The 27970-nt window shown below is 38.7% G+C and overlaps 2 protein-coding genes across 4 annotated transcripts in view; one reads left to right on the top strand and one right to left on the bottom strand.

The window, feature by feature from the left end:
- Window positions 1–27970, bottom strand: part of CENPP (centromere protein P) — a 299356-nt gene that overhangs the window by 122240 nt on the left and 149146 nt on the right. The window lies entirely within an intron of this gene.
- On the top strand, window positions 1336–27970 carry ASPN (asporin). Of its 2 annotated transcripts, XM_011996854.1 has the most exons (8): window positions 1336–1605; window positions 8911–9193; window positions 13049–13161; window positions 17344–17557; window positions 18886–18996; window positions 23425–23518; window positions 24225–24363; window positions 26682–27970. In XM_011996854.1, the coding sequence occupies exons 2-8, from the start codon at window positions 8938–8940 to the stop codon at window positions 26877–26879; spliced, it is 1125 nt and encodes a 374-aa protein (XP_011852244.1). In that variant the 5' UTR covers window positions 1336–1605; window positions 8911–8937; the 3' UTR covers window positions 26880–27970. The 2 variants fall into 2 exon arrangements, with proteins under 2 accessions (XP_011852244.1, XP_011852245.1); XM_011996855.1 differs by lacking the exons at window positions 23425–23518; window positions 24225–24363.

Here is a 27970-nt window from a genome sequence, read left to right as displayed (position 1 = left end):
CCTGAGCTATACTGAGGTCCACTAATGGGACTAGTGAGCTGCCTGGAACTGTCAGCTTGGAGGTCCAAGGAGGAGTACTTTATTTAAGTGAGGGAAGGATGAACACATAGCTAGCTGCTGTGCACATCTGAGGCAAATGTATTCTTTAGGACTGTAGCTGCCTTGTTTAACACAATGTGTGCCATTTCTCTGGAGAGAGGGAACAAACGATGGTCAGATTCTTGATGACAGGAGAGAACAAGTCTTCTAACCCACTGGAAAAGCTCTTCACTGGCCTCCAAATCTATACAACGGTTGGGAAGATCCATCGGGGTCACTTACAACAGTGAGTCCTTGCCACTAAGGTTAGAAAACTGCCCTCTCTCAGTCCGGCCGTGGTGGCTCACGCCTGTAATCCCAGCACTTTGGAAGGCCGAGGCGGGCAGATCACGAGGTCAGAAGATCGAGACCATCCTAGCTAACACAATGAAACACCATCTCTACTAAAAAAACAAAAAAAAAATTAGCCAGGTGTGGTGGTGGGCGCCTGCAGTACCAGCTACTCGGGAGGCTGAGGCAGGAGAATGGCATGAACCCGGGAGGCAGAGCTTGCAGTGAGCCAAGATTGTGCCACTGTACTCCAGCCTGGGCGACAGAGCGAGACTCCATCTCAAAAAAAAAAAAAAAAAAAGAAAACTGTCGTCTTTTGAAGGTCTTAGTTGATATAGAATTGGGCAGTCTCTTGGGGATGAGTGGAAAAAGGAGTACAAATAATGATTTCTTTTCAGGGAATAGCATCTTCCTTGCTCTAAGTCTCCCTAAATGTCAGTGAGGCCACAGCTAATACTTTCCTGAAAAGGGAAGGTTGTATGCATCTTAAGAGGGTGTTACTTGGACATGCATGTGTGGCTGTGTTATATCACATATGTTGAGTCCAGGGAGCAGTTCATGGAGCCTCGTACACAGTTTCCCTGACATGCCTATAGCAGTGCCAAAAGCTTAAAAAAACAGTCTGGAGAAGTACGCATAATGCAATAGCTACAGTCATTAGAAGAAAAAAAAGGCATTGTTCTTTCTCAGGTACATCTGAAGTTTGGGTATATACTTCAGTAATGTTGGTATCCTTTATTCAGATTGATAAATATTTTATTAGTCTATACAGGTTGAGTAACTTTTGAAATTGTAATTTACAAATATTCATTCACTTAAGAATCTTGTATTTTTAAAACTAGGTATTTCTTGAATGACTCCGACTGCACTTTCAATGGCCAGTTGCCATGCATTATTAAACTTTCTTTTTTTTTTCTTCAGAATCTTCCAGTAGACGTCTAGAGTTTAGCTAGAAGTCTTGGCTACGATACAAACAGTGATGGAAAACACATGAGCAGTAACAAGTTTTAATCTTGCTCCTCAGTACTAACATGGACTAATCTGTGGGAGCAGTTTATTCCAGTATCACCCAGGGTGCAGCCACACCAGGACTGTGTTGAAGGGTGTTTTTTTTCTTTTAAATGTAATACCTCCTCAACTTTTCTTCTTACACAGTGTCTGAGAACATTTACATTATAGATAAGTAGTACATGGTGGATAACTTCTACTTTTAGGAGGACTACTCTCTTCTGACAGGTATGTTTCATGTCTATCTTACATGTACCAATGTATACTTTATAGTCAGTACTAAGGAGACATTAATGTTATTAATAAATGCTTATAAATCATATGATAAAGTCCAAAGCTTATCTCTATAATTTCTTAAAAATCAGCATTTAAATATAAACCTAAATTTGTACCTAAAATTATTCTAGTTTTATGTCTTATCTATAATGAATTTATTTTAAATATAATTATGTGACTTTTTTTCCAGCTAAGTGAAAACCTGTCATTATGTTTTATCATAAATGTTAACATGATTGATTTTAAAAGTCATTTAAATAAACATCTTGTGTGTTTATCTAGGAAAATAACATTGCTACAATAATGATCATGAAGTTTGGGGATATCACAGCTATATTAAATGAAACAGTAAATATATTTTTCAATATTTAAAATATTGTCGAATGTGTATTTAAAATGTGTGAATTACTGAAATGTCATTTTTACTTATACATTTGAATATTCATATTTTTCCTTGATAAATGTCTTCCTTATTATAATGAAATGGCATTGAAAAGTTTAAATGGAAATCTATACAATTCCAAGAAAGAATACTTATTAGCAATAGTTCAGCTAGCACTATATTCAATATGAAAGATTAGGAAATTTTCACAGCATATATACAGTCAGAATTTAACACTTTCAAAGATTTCCTTTGTCCACTCTCAAAGTAAATTTCTGATTAAATTTTAGATTAAAAAATTTAAGCAATGTATTCAATATTCTACTCCCTAGTAACCTAAATAGTGCACAGCATTCTTTCATGTTAATCTATTCAGAGGTGTGGCACCCAAGAAACAGTGGCCACATGGTGTAGGGACTGAGTCATAAAGAACCTGAGGGGGTTATATTTCCCTAAAAATAAAGTTGTTTAAATCCAAGAATCAAGTTGTTAAAAGAAAGAAATAAAAAAAGAAAGAAAAATCAAGCACAAGCCCACACACATAAAAGGATCCTGATGTTTTTAGTTTGTTTTTTGGCATTAAGGAGTATAGTGTAGTAGTGGAAAGAACAGAGGATATATAGTCTTCTGTTACAACTAACTACTCAATTAAAAACAAATATTCTGATAACTGATCTGAGGTTTGAGACAAAAATGATTAACTTTACAAGTACAAGTCTTGAAGCACTGTGGGAAACATCATAAAAATGGAGAGGGAGGAGATTTTGTTTTTTAAGACAGTAGCTTGGTTGCTAGACATATGGAAAAACTAGTGAAGGGAAAAATTAGTATAAAAGGAAAAACAGCCAGAATGCTTTGTCAGAATGCTAGTTATACTTCTAAGGTAAAATTAACTGCTTTTTAAGGAAAGTGCTACCTTTGTCAGTATCCACGAACAAATGGTACTGTGAATAAGTTTCCAAATGCATGCTTGGACTTCTAACACATTTGTTAGCTTACAAGGCTGTGCCTTGATTATATCTGAATTTGGTTTGGATTCCTTCTGTGAAATATATGGAGTATGTTACATCACATTTATATACTGAAATCTGCTACTGGTACCTGTGAACTGATAGGCATGTTTAAATCAAGGGAAAAGTTGCCAAGCGGGCCTTTAAACATGGGATTTAAAAGCACAGTGACTTATTTACCTAATAATAGTGTCTGAGAGGAAATACCATTTCACTTAGACAAACTTTCCATTCTAAGTCTGTAGACCAGTTAAATGGAAAAAAGAAAGCTTATGTGCTTCTTAAGCTATATTTCCAGTCCATATGTTATGAACTCTTTTAAGACCTTGGCCAAACCTCCTTAACTAGGCTTTTCCAGAGGAAAGTCTGTTTACCGTCTGGAAGTAACTATGAGATTAAAATCCATTTAGGAGGACATGCAGTCTAGTGGAAAGCACAACCAACAAGCAGTGAGAAGGCCAGTCCTCAGCTCCACCACCTCCAGCCAGTTCTGGACACTCATTGCCTCAGCTTTTTCTCAGTAAAAGACGGCCGTGGGGGGAAGGTCTCAAAGGCCTCTCTTAGCTCTAGGCTGCTATGATTTATTAGTAACAGCAGTAGCACTGGAAGAACACTCCAAATAGTATTCTGATTAAGAGAGACTTGAAACCAAAATCCAAAGCTTTCCACGAGTGGAAAACACTGGCAAAACTGGTCTAAATCAGGGAAATATTGAGTATTCCTGAGAAGATTTAATATTTTTAAAGGTTTTAAAAATAGAATAATCTGAATACTGCCAAAACTAATAAAACAGAGGTTATACCTCATTCATAAACTCAAAACAAGCAAAAGTCATATCATTTTAAATGACATATAATATTCTCTACATTCTTTCTGAATAATAAGAAAAAATACTGCTATCTAGGTTTCCCTCCTAGACATTCCATTATTTTCCTATTGGTAAACAGTTGCACACTGAACTGGGGGAGGTTTAGGACCTATCCTTAACTTGTACTTATTAACAAAGTGGTGGACGAGACCCAGCAAGAGACTCAGGTAAAGAGTGTAAATAACAAATTCCTCATGGAATCAAGGTTGGCCTTTTTTCTTTGCAAGCAACCAGGATACAAGAATGCAAAAGATTAGATTACTTGTATAAGGCTAACAGAAGACAGAACTAGCAGAGAGAAATGAATTTTCCAGAAGGCATTTTTGAGTTTCCATATAAAATAATCTTTCCTAACAGCCATGGATGGGCAACTGTGGAAGATGCTGCCTTGAGGCAGTATCCTCTCCCTGGAGTTATTCAAGCAGCATGGATATGCTCCCTGTTCCAGAATGTTCTGGAACCTTCACCACCAGGAAGAACTCCTGTTTCAAAGGTCTCCATCTCTTACTCTCCAGGAAAGGGCCCAACTGCTATATAAAAATGGCTGCCTCCACTACTCAGCAACTGGAATGCTTCCCAACAACTACAGATAATGCTACTGCCTAAAACTTGCAGACAGAAGTCTCCATTTCATATTTTCATTTTACCTCAGTTTTGATTAAAGGCAGTAACTTAACAGTCTCAGAAAAGAGGAGAGACAATGCTTCTCCTGATGCCACTGGGGGGCTGGTCAGCAGCCCTGAGGCGGGGATGTGGAAAAAAGCAGGCCCACTACTGTTCCACTCCCTGCCTTCCCTGCCCTGTGTACCTTCTCCTTCTCCTCTCAATTGTCAGTTCCGCTCCTCACACGTGATCCCGTTCCTCATCCTGAACCTCAACTCAGTACTGTGGAAGCCTCTTTTGACGGTGGCACGAGGCTGAAGGCATCTGGGAAACCATTATGTGGTGTGCAAAGGAGCCAAGGCCAGTCCTTGCTCCCACTGCCAGGCCACAAGGAACACCACGATGCGTTCTTGGCACCCCACTTTGGATCTCTAACACATTCCTGGTGTTGTACTTTTTTTTTTTTTTAAGTTCCATAGTTTTTGGTTTCTGCATTTTGGATATATTATCTGTTAAATAGGTTTTTCCGGTCCAGACTGGGAACATAAAGTCCATATAGTTCAAAGATTCTATGGGAAAATGCTTAAACTAAAACAATCAGGCTGGGTACAGTGGCTCACACAGTGGCACACTTTGGGAGGCCAAGATGGGTGGATCACTTAAGGTCAGGAGTTCAAGACCTGCCTGGCCAACATGGTGAAACCCCGTCTCTACAAAAATACAAAAAATTAGCCAGGCATGATGGCACATGCCTGTTATCCCAGCTACTTGGAAGGCTGAGGTGGGAGGATCACTTGAACCTGGGATGTGGAGGTTGCAGTGAGCCAAGATGGTGCAACTGTACTCCAGCCTGGACGACAGAGTGACTTCATCTCAAACAAACAAACAACCCAAAAAACAAACAAAACAGATCAACCAACTTAAAAAATAACCTTATCAAAATCTTCATTTCCCATTGACCAGAACAAATATGATTAAGCCTCAAGAAATTGTGAACCCCAAAACAATTTCCCAAGTAGGTGCTATTGTTTGACTTTTGGCTAGAGAGAGGTGAGAATAGTGTGTACGGGAAACCTTTGATTATACCAACGCCTACCAAAAGTGGTAGGAAAAGACAGCAGTATATGTAGTAATAAAGCAAAGAAAATTCTGTTGGCGGACTGACATTTAAAATATTTTGAAAGCAACATAATTAAAAAACTATGCATGGGAAGAAAAAAATGCTTTGCTTATAATCCCATTATCCCTCTTGCCAGGTTTGTATATTCTATTTCAATCTTTTTTTCATATGAATATATGTTTTTATAAATGTCTTTAGTTCTACTGGTCTCAAACAGTAAACTGAGGGTTATGCGTAGACAGACATGGTGAAGAATTTTACTTTCAAAGCGCTGGGTACCACACATCTAGTGTTAAAGCCCCACACCCCTATTCCTACCCCATAAGTCACAGTATATAAGGTTTACATTGTCTATTTACTAATCTACGCATTTTATTTTTTAGTTTTTCTATTAATGCACCTGACATTCAAGTGTTAACTTTACGATCTCATATTTACCTGACAGTAGTTGATCAGGAGTTGTGGGTTTTTTATTTTTGAGTAGGGAAGTGAGGGAGAGAAGAGGATTGGGAGGAAGGTGTGCTCTACTTTAAGAGATTCAGAATTCTGACAAGTGACACTGCCTGGGGTACAGTGCGTGCTTGGTAAATGCCCACTGAATAACTCCAGCAACCTCAAAAAAAAGCCAGAAACAGGACCTCAAATGCCATTATAATTCTATAGCTTCTTGTTGCCAAGGTCAGACAAGGTCAAGGGCAGCTGTGCACCTAGAAGACAGAACTGTAATGCAAGAACGTTACAGAATAAACTGGAATCAGGGGCCAACTTTGATTTAGCTAAGGACCAAGAGCTGACTTTTCTAGGGAATGAGTATTTTGAAGGTTGAGGCAAAGCTGGGCACTAAACCTTAAGGAGTCAGGAGCCACACAACAGCCCTAAGTCAAAACACATAATGAGTCAAAGTCAGATAGCCAGCCAAGGAACAGAGACAATGTGCCAGGGACAAAGTGATATTGAAAAGGAAGCCCCCAGTAACCTTTACCAGGACCCCATACAGGATTCCCAGGATGACTGGAATACGAAACATCAACCTGCCTGCCAGCAGGGACACCGCACACCTGCTACAGAACAGTGGTCAGCCACAGTTGGTGATTTCCACCTGGGGCTCTCCAACAGAAGCCACTGGACTTTGTGTTGCCGGCACAATCTCTCACCCTGTACTGCACAAATCTGACCTCACAATCATTCTATTCTCTACCTTCCAGTCCAAGCTACACAGGTGCTTCTTTATGTACAGATGTATACAGGACAGGAATTTGTATACTGGTTAGATAACAAGAAATGACAGAGTATGCCCAGGAAGCCACGAGATTTCTGGATAAAACAACTGAGTCCCCCCACATGAGCTGGAGCAGAAGGCAGCACAGAACAGGGAGTTGGGACACATGAGTCCTAGCTCTGGCTCCATTTATATTTGGTAGGTGACTTTGGGCGAGTCACTTAAGCTCTTTACACCTCATTTCCTATGAGGGATGAGTCTAGAATAACATCTGAATTGACACCTCCACAAAGTAGTGTACAGATGGGAGGCTAGGGCCAGTTTTGAAATGGGAATCAGGATAGGATTATTAAAATATAAAAAACTCTTGCCATTCTCAGATCTGTTCTGTAATCTCTTTCCTAGCATTAGTGTGGATTATCATAGGAATATCACACATACCTGACCAGTGCCAGCCAGCTACCCAGTGGGCAAATGTTCATGCCACCATTTAGATTTTTGGAGCATATGAGGAATTAAATAATCATCAGGTTAATAACTAATGACAGTAGGACATTCTAGCCCTTGTCTGGTGATTAAAAGGACATACCACATATAAATGAAGATATTAATTAAGTTAATGAATTCATTCTTGATTTTTAAATCCAGGAAAAAGCAGGCCCGTGGAGGGATGTTGAAGTTGATTTTTTGGTTCTGGGGAATTGTAACCAGTTGGGATTTGGAGGGGTAGGTCTTCCTGAGGCTGCGCCAATCCCAGCTGATTATGTAAGTCTTTTGCAGCTCAGCTGCTCTCTGGCACTTGGGCAATGGCGGGCAATGGCAGGCCTGGTGGACTATTTAGGTGACTGTAGCCTGGTGGACTGTTAGGGTCTGCGGAGCCCTCTGCTGTGGTGGTGAGTGGATGCCCTCTTGCCACGACTCAGTTTCACCAGCGAGCATCTCTAGGATGCATCTATTTTGAATAATTCCATGTTTTTAATTTTTGAAAATTTTGAAGAATATACACATTTCACAGATGACAATTTAAAAATTGTGATATGTAAATATGGCAATAAATCTATGCTCTGAAGGTTCTCGTTTGTATAGTTCTGTTTTGTGTGCATTTAAAAAATGCAGCTGAAAACAACCTGGCCCCCCAAAAACAAACAAACAAACAGACAGAACTCAGGGGAAAGACGAGTAAGAAAGAAGAGTCTGGACATCAGACAGTTTGGATCAAACATTAGACAATGGAACAGATTAGAAGGAAAAATATACCACTTGTGGAAAAAGTGACCAACTATGAGAGTGAGGTTGGGAAAGGTGGAGAGAAATCAGTTAAGGAAAAATTCCAGATGTTGTCTAAGGAGACAATGAAGACACTCCTCCTTCAGGGACACTGAATACATTAAGGCAATAGAAAGATTTTGGGAATACAGAGTTAGGTAAGATAATCTGTTTCTAACATGTTTATTAGCTTTTTCATTATAAAGGTAATACTCATTGCTCATTATGAAAGTAAAAGGAAAAAGGAAAACACAAGTCATCTATGGTTCTAGTAACCAGAGTTTATCATCAATCAGGTATATTCCTGCCAGGTTTGTTTTTGGTTGTTTCTGAGTGTTTGTAAGTATACAGTTTACGGATTTTTTATATTTGCTTTTTTTCATTTCACAAAAGATAATACCCCATATTTTAAAATGTCTTTGCAAGCATTTTGTGGGTTCCAAAATATTTCATGGAATATACTCTTTTATTTTACTATTCCCTTGTAACCATTATAATTGTCTCAAATATTTCTGCTATTATACTTCTGTGATGAACATCTTTGTGCACTTTAGAAATGTTTCCTGAGACTACATTCCAAAAAGTAAAATTACTATCTGAAAAACAGAGATATTTTTAGAGTTCCCAATGCACATTGCTGAATTGTCTTCCAAAAATCTTTATAAATTTACTCTCACATTAGCTAAGCAATGGATAAAAATGTCATTTCATTGCACTCTTGCTGGAACTGAGTAATGTATATATGCAGGAATTATATCCATTTAAACTTAATATCCAATTTCTGTTTAGTCCTAGACCGATCTACACTAAGACACCATGAAGGAGTATGTGCTCCTATTATTCCTGGGTTTGTGCTCTGCCAAACCCTTCTTTAGCCCTTCACACATGGCATTGAAGAACATGATGCTGAAGGATATGGAAGACACAGATGATGATGATGAGGAGGAGGAGGAGGACAACTCTCTTTTTCCAACAAGAGAGCCAAGAATCCCTTTTTTCCCATTTGATCTGTTTCCAATGTGTCCATTTGGATGTCAGTGCTATTCACGAGTTGTACATTGCTCAGATTTAGGTAAGAATATAAGCCAATTTTGTTTTGAAGAATAATAATGCTATTCTGACAATTTGAAGGATGGAAAAAGTCTTCACAGAAATTTCAAAAATAATCTCACTGATTGTACAAGATTTTTTTCATTTAAGTTTTCAGGTGGAAAGTACAGCAAACCTCAAAGTACAGCCAAACTTATTTTTAAAATTAAGAAAATCAGAGGAAAACTAAGAGAATGTTGTACATAGAACATTTTCTTCTCTTCCCCAGTTACATCAAAGCATTTAATTTTAATTCCCTTCAGAGAGAATGGACATCACATGCAGCTCTATCTCAGGGTGTTAGCAGGTTGAGACTGTACTTTCGAGTAAAACTCCATGATAACAAAATAAGCTGCGTGTCTAGAACAATGAAACGAGTTACAGAAAGCTTGTGAAATCTCTAATCTAGACCTTTTAAAGATAATGCTTTATTTGCTTTTTAACAATGTGGGTTTAAAACTGCCTAAGAAAAAAGTGGATAAAGTCTTTTTAAAATTTATAATTCTTTGCTGAGTATTTTCTTTAATACTTCTAATGAAGGAGCACTCAAGAGCACACCCATGCCCTGTTCAGGGAGGGGACATGATGGCAATGCATATCAAGAGTTGTTGCCCTCAGTTATTTCCAAGAGGGGACAGCTGAGACTGACCCCACTGTGGAGGTCAAGGTTTGGCACTCAACTCCCACTCAGGGGCTGATGGCCCATCAGGGTCACTTTACGAGTCTATATGAGCAGATGTCTTGAAAAGCATTAGACTTGCTTCCTACTGCCATAGCATTCATGGCAAGAGTTAAAGCTTATAATAATCTACTCTAGAGACCTTAATGAAGTTTGTCATTATATGACAAAATGAGAGGCGAACAAAACGCATTCAGAAAAAGGGGAGACTAATATGAGCTAGACTTACTAGTAAAGTCTAATGAAATAGGCTAGGAAAGAAATGGGTCTTACGCTTTACCTATGGAATTCTCATGAGAAAGAGATGAAGATGCAAGTACTGTTTGAGAAAACCTGTTCATGCAGAATGACTGTGGAAAAAGCAGCAGGAACAAGAAATGCAGAAGCTGAGACAGATGGTGGGTGCGAGAAGAGGTTAGTCAGGGAATACGAGCACGTACTATTGTACTAAACTGCATCTCAGACAAGAAAAAACATTACCTGCTCTCAGTCTGCAGAGCGGGTGCGTGTTAAAGCACTTTGTAAGCCGAAATTCCAGATAAAAATATGTGTATCTGCTATGACTCCACTAGATGTAAATTGGGATGGTTCTGGGTAAGATGGCGAATAAGGACGCATTTATCTTTAGTGCAGACCACCCCCACGTGCTAGCCTCCAGATGTGCCACGGCAGAGCAGTCACATGTTTCCAACATTTAGACCCTGGATGAGACATTGCATAAAACTGCTCCAGTACACACTTGTCACCAAAGACCTGAGAAGCCCAACCTACCTCATGGCAGGAATCTGGTGTTCCCATCACACAGTCTCCCGAACATTTAGCTTTGAAAAAACTCTAGTAAACAAAATCCACCTAAGGATATCTGTGACAGTCAGACATGCCATCAGCATGCTGCCGCAACCACCCTACCTCCCCCAAAACATGACCATAGAAACGGTCTGGGCCCTTATCACTCTTCCTCCCTCAGGAGATGAAACTCTTTTCAGAACTTCAGTTTCAACAGGGGCAGGGCAGGAGTAGGTTTGTCAAAATCTGTGTTACTAGGAGGATCTCTTCTGCAGAACCTCCAGTTTCCTATAAGACTTCCATTTCATTTTCTAAAACCAAAATAATTTCCTGTGTTCATAAAAATGGCAAAATAAATCTATTCTAACAAACAGAACTGCCCCTCTACCTTGCTAATTTATCAAGTTAACCCCCTTTTCTTCCCATATAGAGTTAAATTTCTTGAGTGTCAATTTTATTTTATTATTGTTATTATTATTATTACTTTTGTTTTTTGAGACAGAGTCTTGCTCTGTCTCCCAGGCTGGAGTGCAGTGGTGCGATCTCGGCTCACTGCAAGCTCTGCCTCCTAGGTTCACGCCATTCTCCTGCCTCAGCCTCCCGAGTAGCTGGGACTATAGATGTCTGCCACCACACCCGGCTAATTTTTTTGTATTTTTTAGTAGAGATGGGGTTTCATCGTGTTAGCCATGATGGTCTCGATCTCCTGACCTCGTGATTCGCCTGCCTCGGCCTCTGAAAGTGCTGGGATTACAGGCGTGAGCCACGGCGCCGGCCTGTTTTATTATTATTATTTTTTTTGAGACAGAGTCTCACTCTGTCACCCAGGTTGGAGTGCAATGGCACTATCTTGGCTCGCTGCAACCTCTGCCTCCTGGGTTTAGGCGATTTTCCTGCCTCAGCCTCCCAAGTAGCTGGGACTACAGGCATGTGTAACAAGGCCCAGCTAATTTTTGTATTTTTAGTAGAGACGGGGTTTCACCATGTTGGTCAGGCTGGTCTTACAACTCCTGACCTCAAGTGATCCACCCACCTTGGCCTCCCAAAGTGCTGGGATTACAGGTGTAAGCCACCACGCCTGGCCAATTTTAAAGTATGGAAAGGAAAAGTACACAGAGCTGTAGGATAGAATGTTGATATTCAAATACTAGATTTTCAATTCTTCAATTTTTGGCTATTAAATGTATGACTATACTTCAGGAGTGAGGACGGTTCTATCAAAAGTGTACTGACATCTAGGCCAAGGCAGGAGGATAACTTGAGTCCAGGAGTTCGAGACTAGCCTGGCCAACATGACAAAACGCTGTGTCTACTAAAAATACAACAATTAGCCAGGCATGGTGGTACACATCCTAGCTACTCGGGAGGCTAAGACAGGAGAATTACTAGAACCCAGGGGGCGGAGGTTGCAGTGAGTTGAGATGGTGCCACTGCACTCCAGCCAGGGCGACAGAGCAAGACTGTCTCAAGAAAAAAAAAAAAAAAAGAATTATGTATGAATCAGCATGTGGAAATCAAAGAATTTGCAACTAATTAGAGGAATTAATTAAAGGAAATGGGTGGCAAAGTTTTTGGTAATATACATGAAAAAAATCTAATTTTTCTATTTTCTAAACACAACTTTCTAAGGCTTCTTAAAATGATCAAGACCCGGCCGGGCGCAGGGGCTCACAACTGTAATCCCAGCACTTTGGGAGGCCCAGTCGGGCGGATCGTGAGGTCAGGAGTCTGAGACCAGCCTGACTAACATAGTGAAACCTCGTCTCTACTAAAAATACAAAAATTAGCCAGGCGTGGTGGCACACGCCTGTAATCCCAGCTACTCAGGAGGCTGAGACAGGAGAACTGCTCAAACCCGGGAGGTGGAGGTTGCAGTGAGCCAAGATCACACCACTGCACTCCAACCTGGGCAACAGAGCGAGACTCCATCTCAAAAAAAAAGAAAAAAAAAAAGAAGGAAAAATTATCAAGACCCATATGCTCCAATTTAGCACTATAACAGCCTGGAAATTTGCAAAGAAAGCTAATATTCCTCAGCCAAAGGTACATCAACAGAAGCTGCACCTCAGTGGTTGATCACCTTCTTTCTCACAGCCACCAGGGCAGCTCCAATTTATCACCTTTTATTCCACCTTAGAGGGGATGAGTGGTGACAGCTATACCAATCTAGACACCTTGTAAAAATTAGTAAGTTACTCAAAAAGGTCCTGAGGTCTTCCCCCCAAACAATGTTTTTTTGGTCATCTGTTATGACTGTTAAGTCATGTGTAACTTGATGATAATCATGGGTTTAAAAAAATGTGTTTCTATCATATTAGTAATCTCATCTTCAGCATGATTCTCTACTATATAATATGTTTGTTTCTTTCTAAGGTTTGACCTCAGTCCCAACCAACATTCCATTTGATACTCGAATGGTTGATCTTCAAAACAATAAAATTAAGGAAATCAAAGAAAATGATTTTAAAGGACTCACTTCGCTTTATGTAAGAATATATCCTCATACTTTCAAAGATTTAAGTGAAAACTCTTTGCTATAATGATTAATTATATAATCTTTGCTGTAATGATTAATTATACTATGTTAGTATAAACAAGTATTACTTTTCTGTACGTAAAGGATGACAAAAATCCCTGCATTCAACAGGGTTCTAGTCAATTAAAAATTAGATTTCATTCAATTAATAGTCTAATTCAATGGATGTTTATTAAATAATAGCCATGTAAAAGGCAGTGGGCTGACCTTAATGGTCCTCAAATAAGCTTACAATCTATTCAGGTAGTAACAGTCACTATACATTAAAATGAACAAGAAAACAATTACTTACAGCAATCATTAGCAAACAGTGTAAGAAATCTCTACCCAAACGTGTGAAGACACCACAAATCTCTAACAGCAGCACACAGAATATATCTGATTGATTAATATATACACGTATGGCTTCTTTATTGGATCTTTAAAGAGGAAAAGAATTTTTTCTTTACTATATTAGTATCATTTTAATATTCTAGGATTTAAAAGATTACTACTTCCACGTTTAACATTTTGGGCTGGCTGTGGTGGCTCATGCCTATAATCCCAGCACTTTGGGAGGCTGAGGCGGGTGGATCACTTGAGCCCAAGAGTTCGAGATCAGCCTGGGCAACATAACAAGACTCCACCTCTTTAAAAAATATAAAATTAGTTGGCATGGTGGTGGTGCATGTAGTCTTAACTGGGAGGTAGAGGTTGCAGTGAGCTGTGACTATGCCACTGCACTCCAGCCTGGGTGACACAGTAAGACCCTATCTCGAAAACAAAAACAAACCAAAAAACCATTTTGAAGTTTCTAGATTTTAGCAAGTAAAATTTCTGACTTAGTCTGAAATTGGGTTTGGAGGAGCGCCTCATTTCCCCCGCCACAGCTGTGGAAGTATCACCACCTCCCCTCAGCACAGCTCCTGCCTCACTGACTCCGGCGTGGTGTTAGAGGAAGAGCTCTGGTTCTGTATCATCTGAGGCGGTAAGCCAGGCCTGGCTATTCCAGGCCATTTCCCCACACTCTCAGGCTGTGCTGGAGAAAGCAAATTTAAAGTCTGTCATCTCTAGGTAAGCTAAAACTAAGAGAACAGCGTAGAAAATACCATAACCATACTAGCCCCTTGCTACCATGCAGGCCTGGCTCTGTTCCTGTGGCTGAGAGATGAGGGGTCACCAAGCCTCCCTGTCACCCTGGGTCAGTGCAGTGGACCCTCTGGCCCATCCCTTCCTCCATGTCACCCTGGGATCGAGGCATGTATGCTGATCATACTTAAGGCAGACTGAGGGATGCTCAATCCTCGCATCAAGCCTCCCTGCAAAATCCAGCTCTCACACTGCACTGTCAGGTAGCCAGCACCTTGTCTGCTGTTTTCACTTTCAAAGTGTGCAGGCAGCTCAGATCTGGTAAGGCTCCATATCAATATAAAGGAGCAACTAGAAGAGTGTATATTTATAAGTTAGGTCTCACTAAAACACTAAGACAATCAGAAATGACACAATGGATTCTGCTGAGGATTCACCCAGTCGGCCCACTAACTTTAGGCCACAGAATCTTTGGGAGAATGGCAAGGCCATTATTCTACCATCAGAAGTTGGAAATACAGCCTGTTGATGTGTTTACCACTTCTTCAACCCCTTTTCAGCTTAGATAACCACAAGAATAATAACTAATGGCATATTTAATACTGGGGCTATGAAAGTTTTAAATCTGTCATATCATTATTTTATTACATTTTAGGCGCATTCCAGGGACTTAGCCCATATGTATTCTTGTTATTCACCAGGAAATGAGAAACTAAAAGGTATCAGGATCTTTCTTAGACCTACTTGATTTTCTCTGAGAAATGCATGTCAGGTACAGAGCAATGGTGGGGAAGCCCCCAGCTGTTAAGTAGTATTACTGCCAAGCTACTATTACCAGACTGACCCGACTGACCGGGTGTACTAATGTAAATCACTTTTTAAAGTACTTTAAAAAATATATAAAAGTATTAAAAAAAGAATAAAATGCTTTATATTTGAATTGTGGGTATACCATATAATTACAAAACATTTATATAATTATAATATCACCTTATATATGTCTTTTAAGAGACTCAAACTATATTTTAGACATTCTACAAATTCTCTGTGTTATGTTTTAGCTGCTTATTTGGCACTCGGGTTCTTACACAAAGAATGATACAGTCAGAGCAAAATCACTGAACACACAGCCCTCCCAGCTCACTTCCAGTCATTATCAGACACATGTGGCATGAATCACTGTCCTACTACTGAATGGCTAGGTTCTTCTCATCTTCTGTCCTTACACTGTTTGTTAATGATGAATTGGAGGCTCTGTGACCACCAAGTCGGCACTGAGAGTGCAGTTTAACTGGATCACTTAGCCAGCTCACCATGCAGGGCAGTCCACTGTGTGGCGCGGCTCTTACTAGTCCTGCGCAAAACCTCTTACACAGCTTTGTATTACTTTTCCTTCCTTTTACACAGTTCCAACAACTGCATGTTTTAATCAGGAAAAACAAACTAACAAAAGCCCAATGCACTAGACTTGGATCTCACTGACGCACAGGTTCACTTTGTGGTGGGGCCTCTCTAACCCTCACTTGTTGGGTGGCATAGGCAAGTCACCTTTCTTCACTTTATGCATTTCCTCTTCACTAAAAGGAGAGTAATAATTCCAGCTAAATTTACCTCATGGAGTCAAGAGAGGATTCACAAACCATCTTGATGATCCACCAAGTTGTTAAATTCCCCTCGCCTCATTTTTCAGTGTAACCAAAGGAAAAGAGAAGATACTTTCAGTTGGCATCACACACTCAGAAACGAGGATATTTTACCAGTTGGTAACAAAATGTAGTTTCACCTCTTCTCCTAGGCTTACCTTTTCTTGGTGAAACTTTTAGCAATAGTGATCTATCTGGAATTTCCGGAGGGTGAGAAAAGGAAAGCACAAAGGGCCAAGAGTGAGATGAGGAAATGTGCAGATAAAAGGAATTTACTGAGCAACCAAAATGTGTATTTCTGCCATGGAAAAACAACAACAATGTGAGTAATACCAGTGAGGCATATTTTTCCAGTCTGGAAACAAAGGGAGATTTTTGTGAAATGAATTTGAGAACAAAATCATAAAATGAATGAATCTAGAGCTGCTCCTTGAGAAAATCAGATGACCTGGATTGGTAAAGAGGGACAGAAAGGTCCTGAAGACGCTCAGTGACCTGTCATCATTCTTGGTAAACATAGAAAATTCTCTCTGAATAATCTGGCAATGAGTAAAGAACTGAGCTATGTTCATTTTGCAATGCAAATAGTTATCAGTGTTACCAACATGTCCCAGTTTGCCTAGGACATTCCCAGTTTTGGTTCTGAAATCCCCATATCCCATAATCTCATCATCTGGGCAGACTGAGATGGTTGGTCACCCAAGCAGCCACGCACCCTTGGACATGTTGCAAAGGACTTGGTAGCAGAGAGTACACTCACACTGGTACGAGCTCTTTTTACTCTCTGGAGTTACTAGACCCCCTCTGGAGGATGCTGTCTTATTGCCCTGAGAAATCTCCAAATAACTGATAAGAGATTGAGTCATTTCTCAGGATCCATTACTATCTCCCCAATATGTAAAATATGCCAGAATGCTGAGGGTACTTTGTAGGAGTTTTTTCCTTTCAGGTCTCTGTTCTGGGAGAAATGGTAAACATTAGTAAATACGAAAGTGAGGTTTTCAAAGTAGACAAAATCATGCAAAAGTATATTTGGTGTGCACTAAATATAGTTTCGTAGAGTAAATAGATTTTAAGATAAGATAAAGATAGTATCGTTGGTCACTTTCCTGAAGGGAAATAGGAGGCTGAGTAGAGGCTGAAGCCTTAACCATATGAATGTATTATCTATTCAAAGATTTAAAAGATGCACTTCTATCTAAACCAATGGCACAACATTAATTACTAAAGCTCTGCACTTTTCTAACTCATTAGTAAAAATTTTTTTAAAGCTTAGATTGGGCTGGGAAATTTTTTACATGGGTGATCTAGTACACCAATGATATAAATTATACTGATTTCCATGATTGGCTAATCACTGTAGAATACTGGTAAATTAAATCCACTTCCTAATATTGTGTAACTTTCTATGCTTGATCAAGGGTCTGATCCTGAACAACAACAAGCTAACAAAGATTCACCCAAAAGCCTTTCTAACCACAAAGAAGTTGCGAAGGTTATATTTGTCCCACAATCAACTAAGTGAAATACCACTTAATCTTCCCAAATCATTAGCAGAACTCAGAATTCATGAAAATAAAGTTAAGAAAATACAAAAGGACACATTCAAAGGAATGAATGCTTTACATGTTTTAGGTAAGTTTTTCAAATGAATGGGACATCTTGAAATTATAACCAACAGATGTAGAACACTTTATCGCCACTATTAAGAATAATTTCCAAAATTAATGTTTGAATATAATAATCTTTGCCTAGATAAGCCATTTATAAATCAATTAAAATGTCCAACAAAATTTCTAGCACTTAAAGAAAATATGACCGTTGTAATACTGTCTCTCTTTCCCTCAAGAACCTCCTTTGAGGCCAGGCTTGGTGGCTCATGCCTGTAATCCCAGCACTTTGGGAGGCCAAGGCGGGCGGATCACCTGAGGTCAGGAGTTTGAGACTAGCGTGGCCAACATGGTAAAACCCCGTCTCTACTAAAAATACAAAAATTAGCCGGGCATGGTGATGGGTGCCTGTAATTTCAGCTACTCGGGAGGCTGAGGCAGGAGAATTGCTTGAACCCAGGAGGCGGAGGTTGCAGTGAGCTGAGATTGTGCCACTGCACTCCAGCCTGGGTGACAGAGTGAAACTCCATTTCAAAAAAAAAGAACCTCCTTTGAAAGACTTAGCGTGGTTTCTTTTTCTGACCAGACTCTAATTAATAAAATATAAATTATTCTTATTTAATTTAAAGGTAGTATTTTTAATGTATTGCATAAGCTACTCAAATATAATATACAAAATTAGTTTGGATATTATTTAGAATGTGCTCCTAACATTTGGTTATCTGCTTTAAGATTATCGATGTGAGGAATTTTTTGTCTTATATTTAAAACTCTACCTGATTTTATTTCTAACACCCATCATATAACCATGCCATCTCCCTATAATATCCATTCAAAATTCATAACCAATAATACTAATTCATTTATTCATTTAATTCAACCAAGTGCCTGGCCTCACTTACTGGCATTTCTTCAAAGTTATATTTCTGCTAACAAAACAATAATTTATAATTGACTTAAAATTTTAAAAAGTTTAAGACACAAAAATGTACACAGAAAAATGTAAGCATTTTGGATTATATGAAGGATGATCTTTTTTGATGCACTATTATAACAAAAAAACCTCAATTGTGCTCATGGTTGGAGGAGAGTGAATATATCACTGATTTGGTAATTCAAAGTGAATAATAGTGAACTGCTCATATATTCCAGTTTACATAATACAAAGCAGTATTTTTCTGTTGCTGACAGAAAGGACAGTAGATAGACAGAAGCAGATATACTGAGTGAGAATGAGCCTAGACGAAGGTCACGCTTCTTGGGATATTCATTCTTGGGATATGTCTCTCTGCACTGTGAGTTTCCTTTATATACAACCTATGTGTGCTAAGTCATGTCATTCTCCTCCGACAGAAATGAGTGCAAACCCTCTTGATAATAATGGGATAGAGCCAGGGGCATTTGAAGGGGTGACGGTGTTCCATATCAGAATTGCAGAAGCAAAACTGACCTCAGTTCCTAAAGGTTTGTATTTACTTTATCTAAGATATGGTATTTTAAAGTTGTCACCTTTCAGTAACGATTAAATCTAATATTGGAAACTGTGCAGTATACACTGCAACTAGAAATCCTTGCACCAGTAAATCTGGTCAATGTAGTCTACACACACATAAAATGCCATATGTAGTGCTTTTTTTTCCTGACAGAATTAAGCCATAATTTTTTTTTTACTCCACTAAGAATAAACACTAAGAAGCAATGAATGTTTAATTTTCCTTCTCTTTCCTGACATTTACTCATTTATACCTGTCATTCTGTGAAGTACCTGTTAGAGGTGGGAAATCTATACGGAAGAAAGCAGAGAAAGATAGATGGGGCAAGAGACCCTGTCCCCAGGCATTTAGCCGCAGTTTGAGGTGGAGCCTATGAGGCCAGACTGGGCAGCCCCTAGCTCTGGCAGGAATGGCATCCAGCTTCTTCCCAGGTATACCGTGAAGATTAATGGACCAATACACAGAAAGGTTTGGGGACAACATCCAACAGATAGGAAGTGACCACTTGTGACATAATCATTATCAAGATGAGCACTGTGCTCTTTATCATGGCTTTGTGTGACCCAAGGCTAGCACCTCAAGTAGAATGCTCCTTAAGTCTGCCAGATGGCCAGTGTTCTAACCCATTACTTCCAAGCTCCCTGTCTGATGATTAGCTGCATAGGATTGCCTTTCTTGGAACTCTTGCTCAAAGTCTTGCTTTCCTTATTCCCAACAAGGGCACACGCTCTCTTTGCTTTGATGACTAACTGGGTCAAAAATAACCCCTATGATTAACAACATATTTTTACTTTCCAACAACTCTGTCTTTCAGTATCCATGAGTTAAAGCAGCAACTTCATCACGACCCCCTCTAATCTACTCAGCTGACCCAGAAGATCAATAAAACAAACATACACAGATAATTTGAAAGACATAGTAAAGCTGTTGTTATTAATCAAGAGGTGACCTTTTACTTAGGTCACCTAAAGATCATCTAAAGTAAAAGAGATAATTTTTCTATCCAGGAACACAACAGTTTAATTCAGAACTACACAAATCCAAAAAACCATCTTAGTCTAGCTTTAAAGGAGGTGGATGTTTTTCTACAAGAAACCAAAAATGTTACATTTACCTTCCCATTTTAGAAAAACAACAAAAAATGCAAATGCTATCCAATAAGTTAAACATATAAAATCCCTTTCATATGCTGGAAGCTGACATCCAGTAAAGGAGAGTGAAGACAAGGAGAAGAAGGTAGAGGGACGTGAGGAGGGCAGCCTACAGGGCTGGAGGAGGGAGCTGCTGTTCCAGGCCGCATCTCCTGGCCTGGCCATTCTTTTTTTTTTGAGACGGAGTCTCGCTCTGTCGCCCAGGCTGGAGTGCAGTGGCGCGATCTCAGCTCACTGCTTTTATGTTCACACCAGAAGCCTTTCCTACACTGTAAAATTCTCTTTATGTTTCAAAGTGTATCTTAAAAGTAAAGGTTTAACTTCTCATGAAGTTTTCAAGATTCTTTCAAAGCCAAAAGGAATCTTTAGAAACTTAAATTGGAATCAAATCTCTCAACTTAAGTAACTATTCCTTCAAATCCCTTTGACATTCAGAATTCACTAACCTGTGAAAGCTGACTGCCTGCGTGGCATAATCCAGTCAATATTACCCTCTGTGGCAAGATGAAAGGATGTAGATATCCTGAGGGTCCTCACCAGACCCAACAAGTTATCATGTGGACAGGAAGAAAATGTCTTCTTTCCTATTTGTTCAGGAAGTTCTACTGCATAATGATACTGTGTGAGGAAGAAGGGAGACCTGTGTGAAGACAGGGTGGGAACAGAAATTCCGGTACAAAAGTGTGCTAACATTTGTCAGCAGTTACTGAGCTTCTGCCAAATTCACACCTCTGCTCGATTACCCTAGAGGCTACACTTGACTCTTCTCTCTGGGTACCCACCTTCCTCATTTCCTAAGGGACACAACAGTTCCCTCAACTTCTACAAGTCCTCTCCCAGAGACTTTTCCCTTCTGACTTTGTACAACCTATTCTAGAATAGGCTGGCACATTGCATCAGGTATTTTTCCAGTGATTTTTGTATGTATGATGGATCTGCTCAATTAGAATATAATGTCTTTGAGGACAGAACCTTTATTTACATACTGGAGGGTCCATATAATCATTCCATAAATACAATTAAGCTCAATTAATCACAATTCAAGAAATTAGAACCTTCTCAGTTTAGAAGAATTATTTTTCTGCTCCCTAGTTTATTTTAAAATTCAAAGTAGATTCTGTTATCAAAATAAATTCAGTCATGAAGACTATTATTGCTATTCATAAGGATGTTTCAAGTATCTTCATCAGTCTTTATTGCTAATATAGAAAGGAAATATTTCATCAAGAGTTGAAACAAGGAAAGCATTTTCCAGCTAGCTAACCAGATACTTGGGTTAACAAATAATACTTTGTATATAGGGCTAACAAAATGAGGTTTGATGGAATCTTTTGGTCAGTCCCTTTTTTTCCAGCTTCAGTTCATCTGGGGAGAGTGGGGGTCAGGATATACCCCCGTGAGAAGAGAAGGAATAATTATTCACTGGGCACCTGCCATGTGCGGGGGTACTACAGATACACTTAGTTTACAGAAAACTACTGCTAATTGAAAGAACAGAGCCAGGCACAGTGGTTCATGCCTGTAATCCCAGCATTTTGGGAGGCCAAGGCAGACAGATCACTTGAGATCAGGAGTTCAAGACCAGTCTGGCCAACATGATGAAACCCCATCTCTACTAAAAATGCAAAAATTAGCTGGGTATGGTGGTGCACGCCTGTAGTCCCAGCTACTTGGGAGGCTGAGGCAAGAGAATCAGTTGAACCTGGGAGGCGGAGGCTGCAGTGAGCCAAGACTGTGCTACTACACTCCAGCCTGGGTGATGGAGAGAGACCCTGCCACAAAAAAAAAAAAGAAAAAAAAGAAAAAGGAAAAAGAAAACAAAAGGAAGAATAAATACTGCAATGACCTGAACATATCAAACAGAGTAAAAATCCATGTTTATAATCGTGTTTTAAAAAAAAAACAAAACATACAAAAAACCTTAACTGGTCACCTCCGGGCACTGCATGAATTCATTACTTGAAACAATCAAGTTTTGCTGCCTTTTCTGTAAAAATAATCTTACAAAGTAACCAAATAATTAATGAAAGAAAATTCTTTATAGAAGAGTTCCAACTAATAAATCCATAAAGAATGACATCAAGAAGTCACCATTTTCCAATTCCTAATGAGAGAATGGATCTAGGCAACAATCGTGCATGAATGCTAAGACCTTCAGGTGAAAGGCTGATTTACTTCTATCTGAATGCATCTCTGGATCTGACTACCAGGGCACAGGAAGAAGTTAAAGGATTCTGATAAATGATATTACATGGAAGCTGTCAGCCAAATCCACAAGAGGAGTGTCTCAAACAAATTAATAATATAGAAATAAATCAACAGAAGAGGGAGAAAAAAGGAGTATGTTGTACATTAAGAGAGATTTCAAGAGCGATAAGAAACAAATGTATTCTGTAAACTTCATTTAATCCTAACTTGAACAAATCAACTGTAAAATGACATATTTGAGACAACTGGGGAAACTTTACTATATTAGATGACAGTAAAAAATTTATTAATTTTGTTAGATGTGATATTAACAGGGTGGTTATGTTAAAGAAAAAAAAAAAAAAGATGACCTTATCAGTTACAGACATCCAGTTGAAGAATTTATAGATGAAATGACATTATGTATAAGATTTGACTTTAAATACTCCAGCAAAAGAAATGTGGCAAAATAAAAACAGATTAACAAGTCAATAAATAATTAATAGAGGAGATGAAACAAGATAGGAAAAATGGAGATAACTGTTGAAGCTGAGCATGGTGGTTCATAATACTAGTTTCTATTTTTATGAATGGTTACAATTTTACCATAAGAAGTAGTTAATAAATACTAGGTATCAGGCCGGGTGTGGTGGCTCCAGCCTGTAATCCCAGCACTTTGGGAGGCCGAGGCGGGTGGATCACCTGAGGTCAGGGGTTTGAAACCAGCCTGGCCAACATGGTGAAACCCCATCTCTACTAAGAAATACAAAAAATTAGCCAGTTATGGTGGTGTGTACCTGTAATCCCAGCTACTCAGGAGGCTGAGGCAGAAGAACTGCTTGAACCCGGGAGATGGAGGTTGCAGTAAGCCGATATTGCAGCACTGCACTCCATCCTGGGCAACAAGAGTGAAACTTGGTCTCAAAAAAAAAAAAAAAAAAAAAAAAGAGCAAGTACCTAAAAAGTTGCCTAAACCCATAATCTGAAACTTGAAAAGTAAACGAATAGTCAATGGGGCTTGGTTATACTTGACTTAACCTATATCTTTCTCTTCTTATTAGGCTTACCACCAACTTTATTGGAGCTTCATTTAGATTACAATAAAATTTCAACAGTGGAACTTGAGGATTTTAAACGATATAAAGAACTACAAAGGTAAAAATTCCCAAAATTTTAACTTAGAATGATACCTCCTGGAGAATGTGCACAGGGACCCTGGTAGAGATCATTGTCTGTTTAGCCAGCTGCTGCTGGAACTGGAGAGTGTGAAGGGAAAACTAGAAAGAACCACCATTGACCGGGTGCAGTGGCTCACGCCTGTAATCCCAGCACTTTAGGAGGCTAAGCCGGGTAGATCACAAGGTCAAGAGTTCGAGACCAGCCTGGCCAACATGGTAAAACAAAAATTAGCCAGGCATGGTGGAGGGTGCCTGTAATCCCAGCTACTCAGGAGGCTGAGGCAGGAGAATCGTTTGAACCCAGGAGGCAGAGCTTACAGTGAGCCAAGATTGTGTCACTGCACTCCAGCCTGGGCAACAGAGCGAGACTCCATCTCAAACAAAAAAAAGAAGAACCAACATTATTACCACCTCTGCTGATAGCGGCAAATCAAGTGAAAAGAAGAAAATGACTTTTCAAATTTCCCTTTTGTTAAATTTAGGTTAAAGAATTTTCTGACAAAACTGGGAGATGGTTGTTACATACTGAAAATAGGTTATTAAATAAAGTCGTGAAATATCTTTGTCTGAACATATATATAAATAGGACAGGCTTATATTCTAACTAGTTTGTGGTGTTTTCAGCTAACTCTATCACACCTAACTATCTGTGTAAGACTTGATGCATTTTATATCATTTTTAGGCTGGGCCTAGGAAACAACAAAATCACAGATATCGAAAATGGGAGTCTTGCTAACATACCACGTGTGAGAGAAATACATTTGGAAAACAATAAACTAAAAAAAATCCCTTCAGGATTACCAGAGTTGAAATACCTCCAGGTAAAACATTCTACTTGTGTTCAGTAGGTATCAGTATTTTCTTTAGTTTTTGTAACACACTTTAGCATACCTCAAGCAAAGACCAAGTAAGCAGCAAGGGTGATTCACACATAATAACTCTCCAGGTTGCATGAGGTGTTTTAAGAAGTAGGAGAGCTTTAGGAGAATGGTTTCTACATCGGCGTCACAAGAAAGCTCAGGATCCATTTCCGTCTTTTGGTTTCTCCTGTTGAAACTGCTCAGGACATTGTGGCAAAGCCGCCGGCACAGTTAATTTCAGATTTTAGGGCAGGGGTTGCTCTGCAGAGGCAGGACTAGTCAGGAGGACATGGAGCAGGGTCACATGTCCTTTTGATCTGGAAACATTTCTCAAGGCACAGCAAGAGGACTAGGCTCCCAGTATTTTCGCTTTCAGTGTGGTGCCAGGATAGACATGTGTATGTTTTTTTAAAACATTCCAACCAGAATACAGTATATAACCAATTTAAAGTCACCATCTGGAGCATCATGAGTTCCCATTTTGTCGTTTGTTGTTATTCATTATTAGAAATCTTTTCCTTCCAGTTTGACAACTCTTAACTGGCTGGGAGGGGGCACAGATTTCTCAGAGAATCTAATAAAGATTTAAATCTTCCCAAGAACAAAAGTTTTCATCTTCAAAGGAGCTTGAGAACAAAACTGGGCATCAAGCCACTTTGCCTCTTCTCTATTTCTTTCCAATGTACCTTTAAACAAGTTTCGTTCACTGTACTCCTTCGAGATACAAACCATCCAAATGAATGCAATATAGGCAGGTGCTAATCTCAAGGTGACAACTTTTGCTTTGACTTTTCCAAATGCTGCATTTGGATGTCTGTTTAGCCAGTGACTACAACTTGAGTCTGTCCTCTCTCAAGCTGCCCCATCCCTGATGTCATTTCTGCTTCATTTGCTCCACAACTCTGCTTCCAGCTTCTGGTCTCTCTTAAATCTACCTATACTCTTGCTAGCATTAATTAAATGAATAGAATGATAACACAAACAGAAGAACACAAGTCATAAGCATACACTTCAGTGAATGCCCACAAAGCAAACACACTGATGTCCAGCAGGTTTTCATTCCCAGTGAGATCAGTACTATGGTAAACTATACCTTGCACTGATATTGAGCAGCTGGGGGACTGAACACCAAACTTAAATGTTTTAGCAATGCCTAGAATTTTCATGATTGGGCTCGTACCAGTCTTACTAAGACATAAAGGCAGAATCTAGAGGTAACAACAGCCAGGGAAGATATCCCACTTTGGCCAGCAAAAGGCTTCTGCTCTTCAGCATACCAAAATGCTGTCAGTGAAGTAGATTGCTTTTATTTCCCAGAAATCTCACTGTTACCAAAAATGGCCAAAGAAGGAATTAGAAGGGCTGTTAAAGGGAATGAAGGAAAGTTCCTCTATTTACCATACTTTTTGAGTAAGAATTTAACTTAAAAAGACACGTACACGGCCTATAAAATTGTGACTTGTCCACTGGTGTACATAAGATTGATTTCAACTACTGATGCTATATTACAATTATGCATTTAAGATGTTGATAGATCTTTCTATAAAACAACTTACAAAAATTCTCCTTTGGTCACAGAAAATGCCAGCTAATAATTCTTCACAATCATATTGTGAGCCTAATTCTTGCAGCATTAAATTTCATTCTTCTGATCATTTCTAATGTTTTAAATTCATTATTGTAAATATGGCACTGAAGTAACCATATATATACACATATATATGTATATTTAAAAATATATATATGTATTATATATAAGTAAACATTATGTATGTATGCATGCATGCATGTATGTATGTATGTATGTATGTATCTATCTATCTATCTATCTATCTACTATCTACTATCTATTGATCTATCTGGAGTGAGACAGAGACAGTGACCCATGTGACCAGGCAGAGCCAGGCACAGTGGTTCATGCCTGTAATCCCAGCATTTTGGGAGGCCAGGGAAGGCGGATCACTTGAGGTCAGAAGTTCAAGACCAGTCTGGCCAACATGATGAAACCCCATCTCTACTAAAAATGCAAAAATTAGCTGGGCATGCTCTAGGCCTTGGCAGGAGTCCTTCCCCAACACTTTTGTGTACAATATGAGTTTGAGTTGTTATAATAGGTATTTAACATGCATAAGTGAGTACATCTACTTTACCTGGAAATACATTCAAGCCGATGTAAAATAAACAGAGGAATAAACCCATAAACAAATGGTGACTACAGAGTATCTTCCGTTTACATTTACTGGGTATTTTTAATCCTTTCTTTTTTCCTACTACAACAGATAATCTTCCTTCATTCTAATTCGATTGCAAGAGTGGGAGTAAATGACTTCTGTCCAACAGTGCCAAAGATGAAGAAATCTTTATACAGTGCAATAAGTTTATTCAACAACCCAGTGAAATACTGGGAAATGCAACCTGCAACATTTCGTTGTGTTTTGAGCAGAATGAGTGTTCAGCTTGGGAACTTTGGAATGTAATAATTAGTAATTGGTAATGTCCATTTAATATAAGATTCAAAAATCCTTACATTTGGAATACTTGAACTCTATTAATAATGGTAGTATTATATATACAAGCAAATATCTATTCTCAAGTGGTAAGTCCACTGACATTTCATGACAAGAAATTTCAACAGAATTTTGCCAAACTATTGATACATAAGGGTTAAGAGAAACAAGCATCTACTGCAGTTTCTTTTTGCGTACAAATGATCTTACATAAATCTCATGCTTGCCCATTCTTTTCTTTATAACAAAGAAGTAAGACATTCAGTATTTAACACTTTGTTATCAAGCATATTTTAAAAAGAACTGTACTGTAAATGGAATGCTTGACTTAGCAAAATTTGAGCTCTTCCATTTGCTGTTAGAAAAACAATTAACAAAGACAGTAATGTGAAGAGTACATTATACTATTCCTATTCTTTAATAACTTGGGTAGTACTGTAATATTTTTAATCATCTTGAAGTATGATTTGATATAATCTTATTGAAATTACCTTATCATATCTTAGAGTCCATCTTTATGTTTAAAACTAATTTCTTAAAATAAAGCCTTCAGTAAATGTTCATTACCAACTTGATAGATGTTACTCATAAGAGCTGGTTTGGGGCTATAGCAAATGCTTTTTTTTTTTTTTTTTTTTTAATTATTATAACCTGATTTAAAAATCTCTGTAAAATGTGTAGTGTTTATATAAAATCTGTAACCTGCATTTTAATGATCAGCTATTATAAGCTTTTAATAGTATGAAAATTGTTAGGCTATATAACATTGCCACTTCAACTCTAAGGAATATTTTTGAGATATCCCTTTGGAAGATCTTGCTTGGAAGAGCCTGGACACTAACAATTCTACACCAAATTGTCTCTTCAAATACGTATGGACTGGGTAACTCTGAGAAACACATATAGTATAATTGAATAAGCAGAACATCAAATTAAACAGACAGAAACTGAAAGCTCTATATAAATGCTCAGAGTTCTTTATGTATTTCTTATTGGCATTCAACGTAAGTAAAATCAGAAAACACGGAAATTTTCATTAAAAATATTGGTTTGAAATAAAA

The sequence above is a fragment of the Mandrillus leucophaeus genome, unplaced genomic scaffold (assembly GCF_000951045.1).
Source record: "Mandrillus leucophaeus isolate KB7577 unplaced genomic scaffold, Mleu.le_1.0 Scaffold527, whole genome shotgun sequence".
Classification (NCBI taxonomy): domain Eukaryota; kingdom Metazoa; phylum Chordata; class Mammalia; order Primates; family Cercopithecidae; genus Mandrillus; species Mandrillus leucophaeus.
Note: the sequence above shows the minus strand (reverse complement) of the source record. Positions and strands in the feature narration are given on the sequence as shown.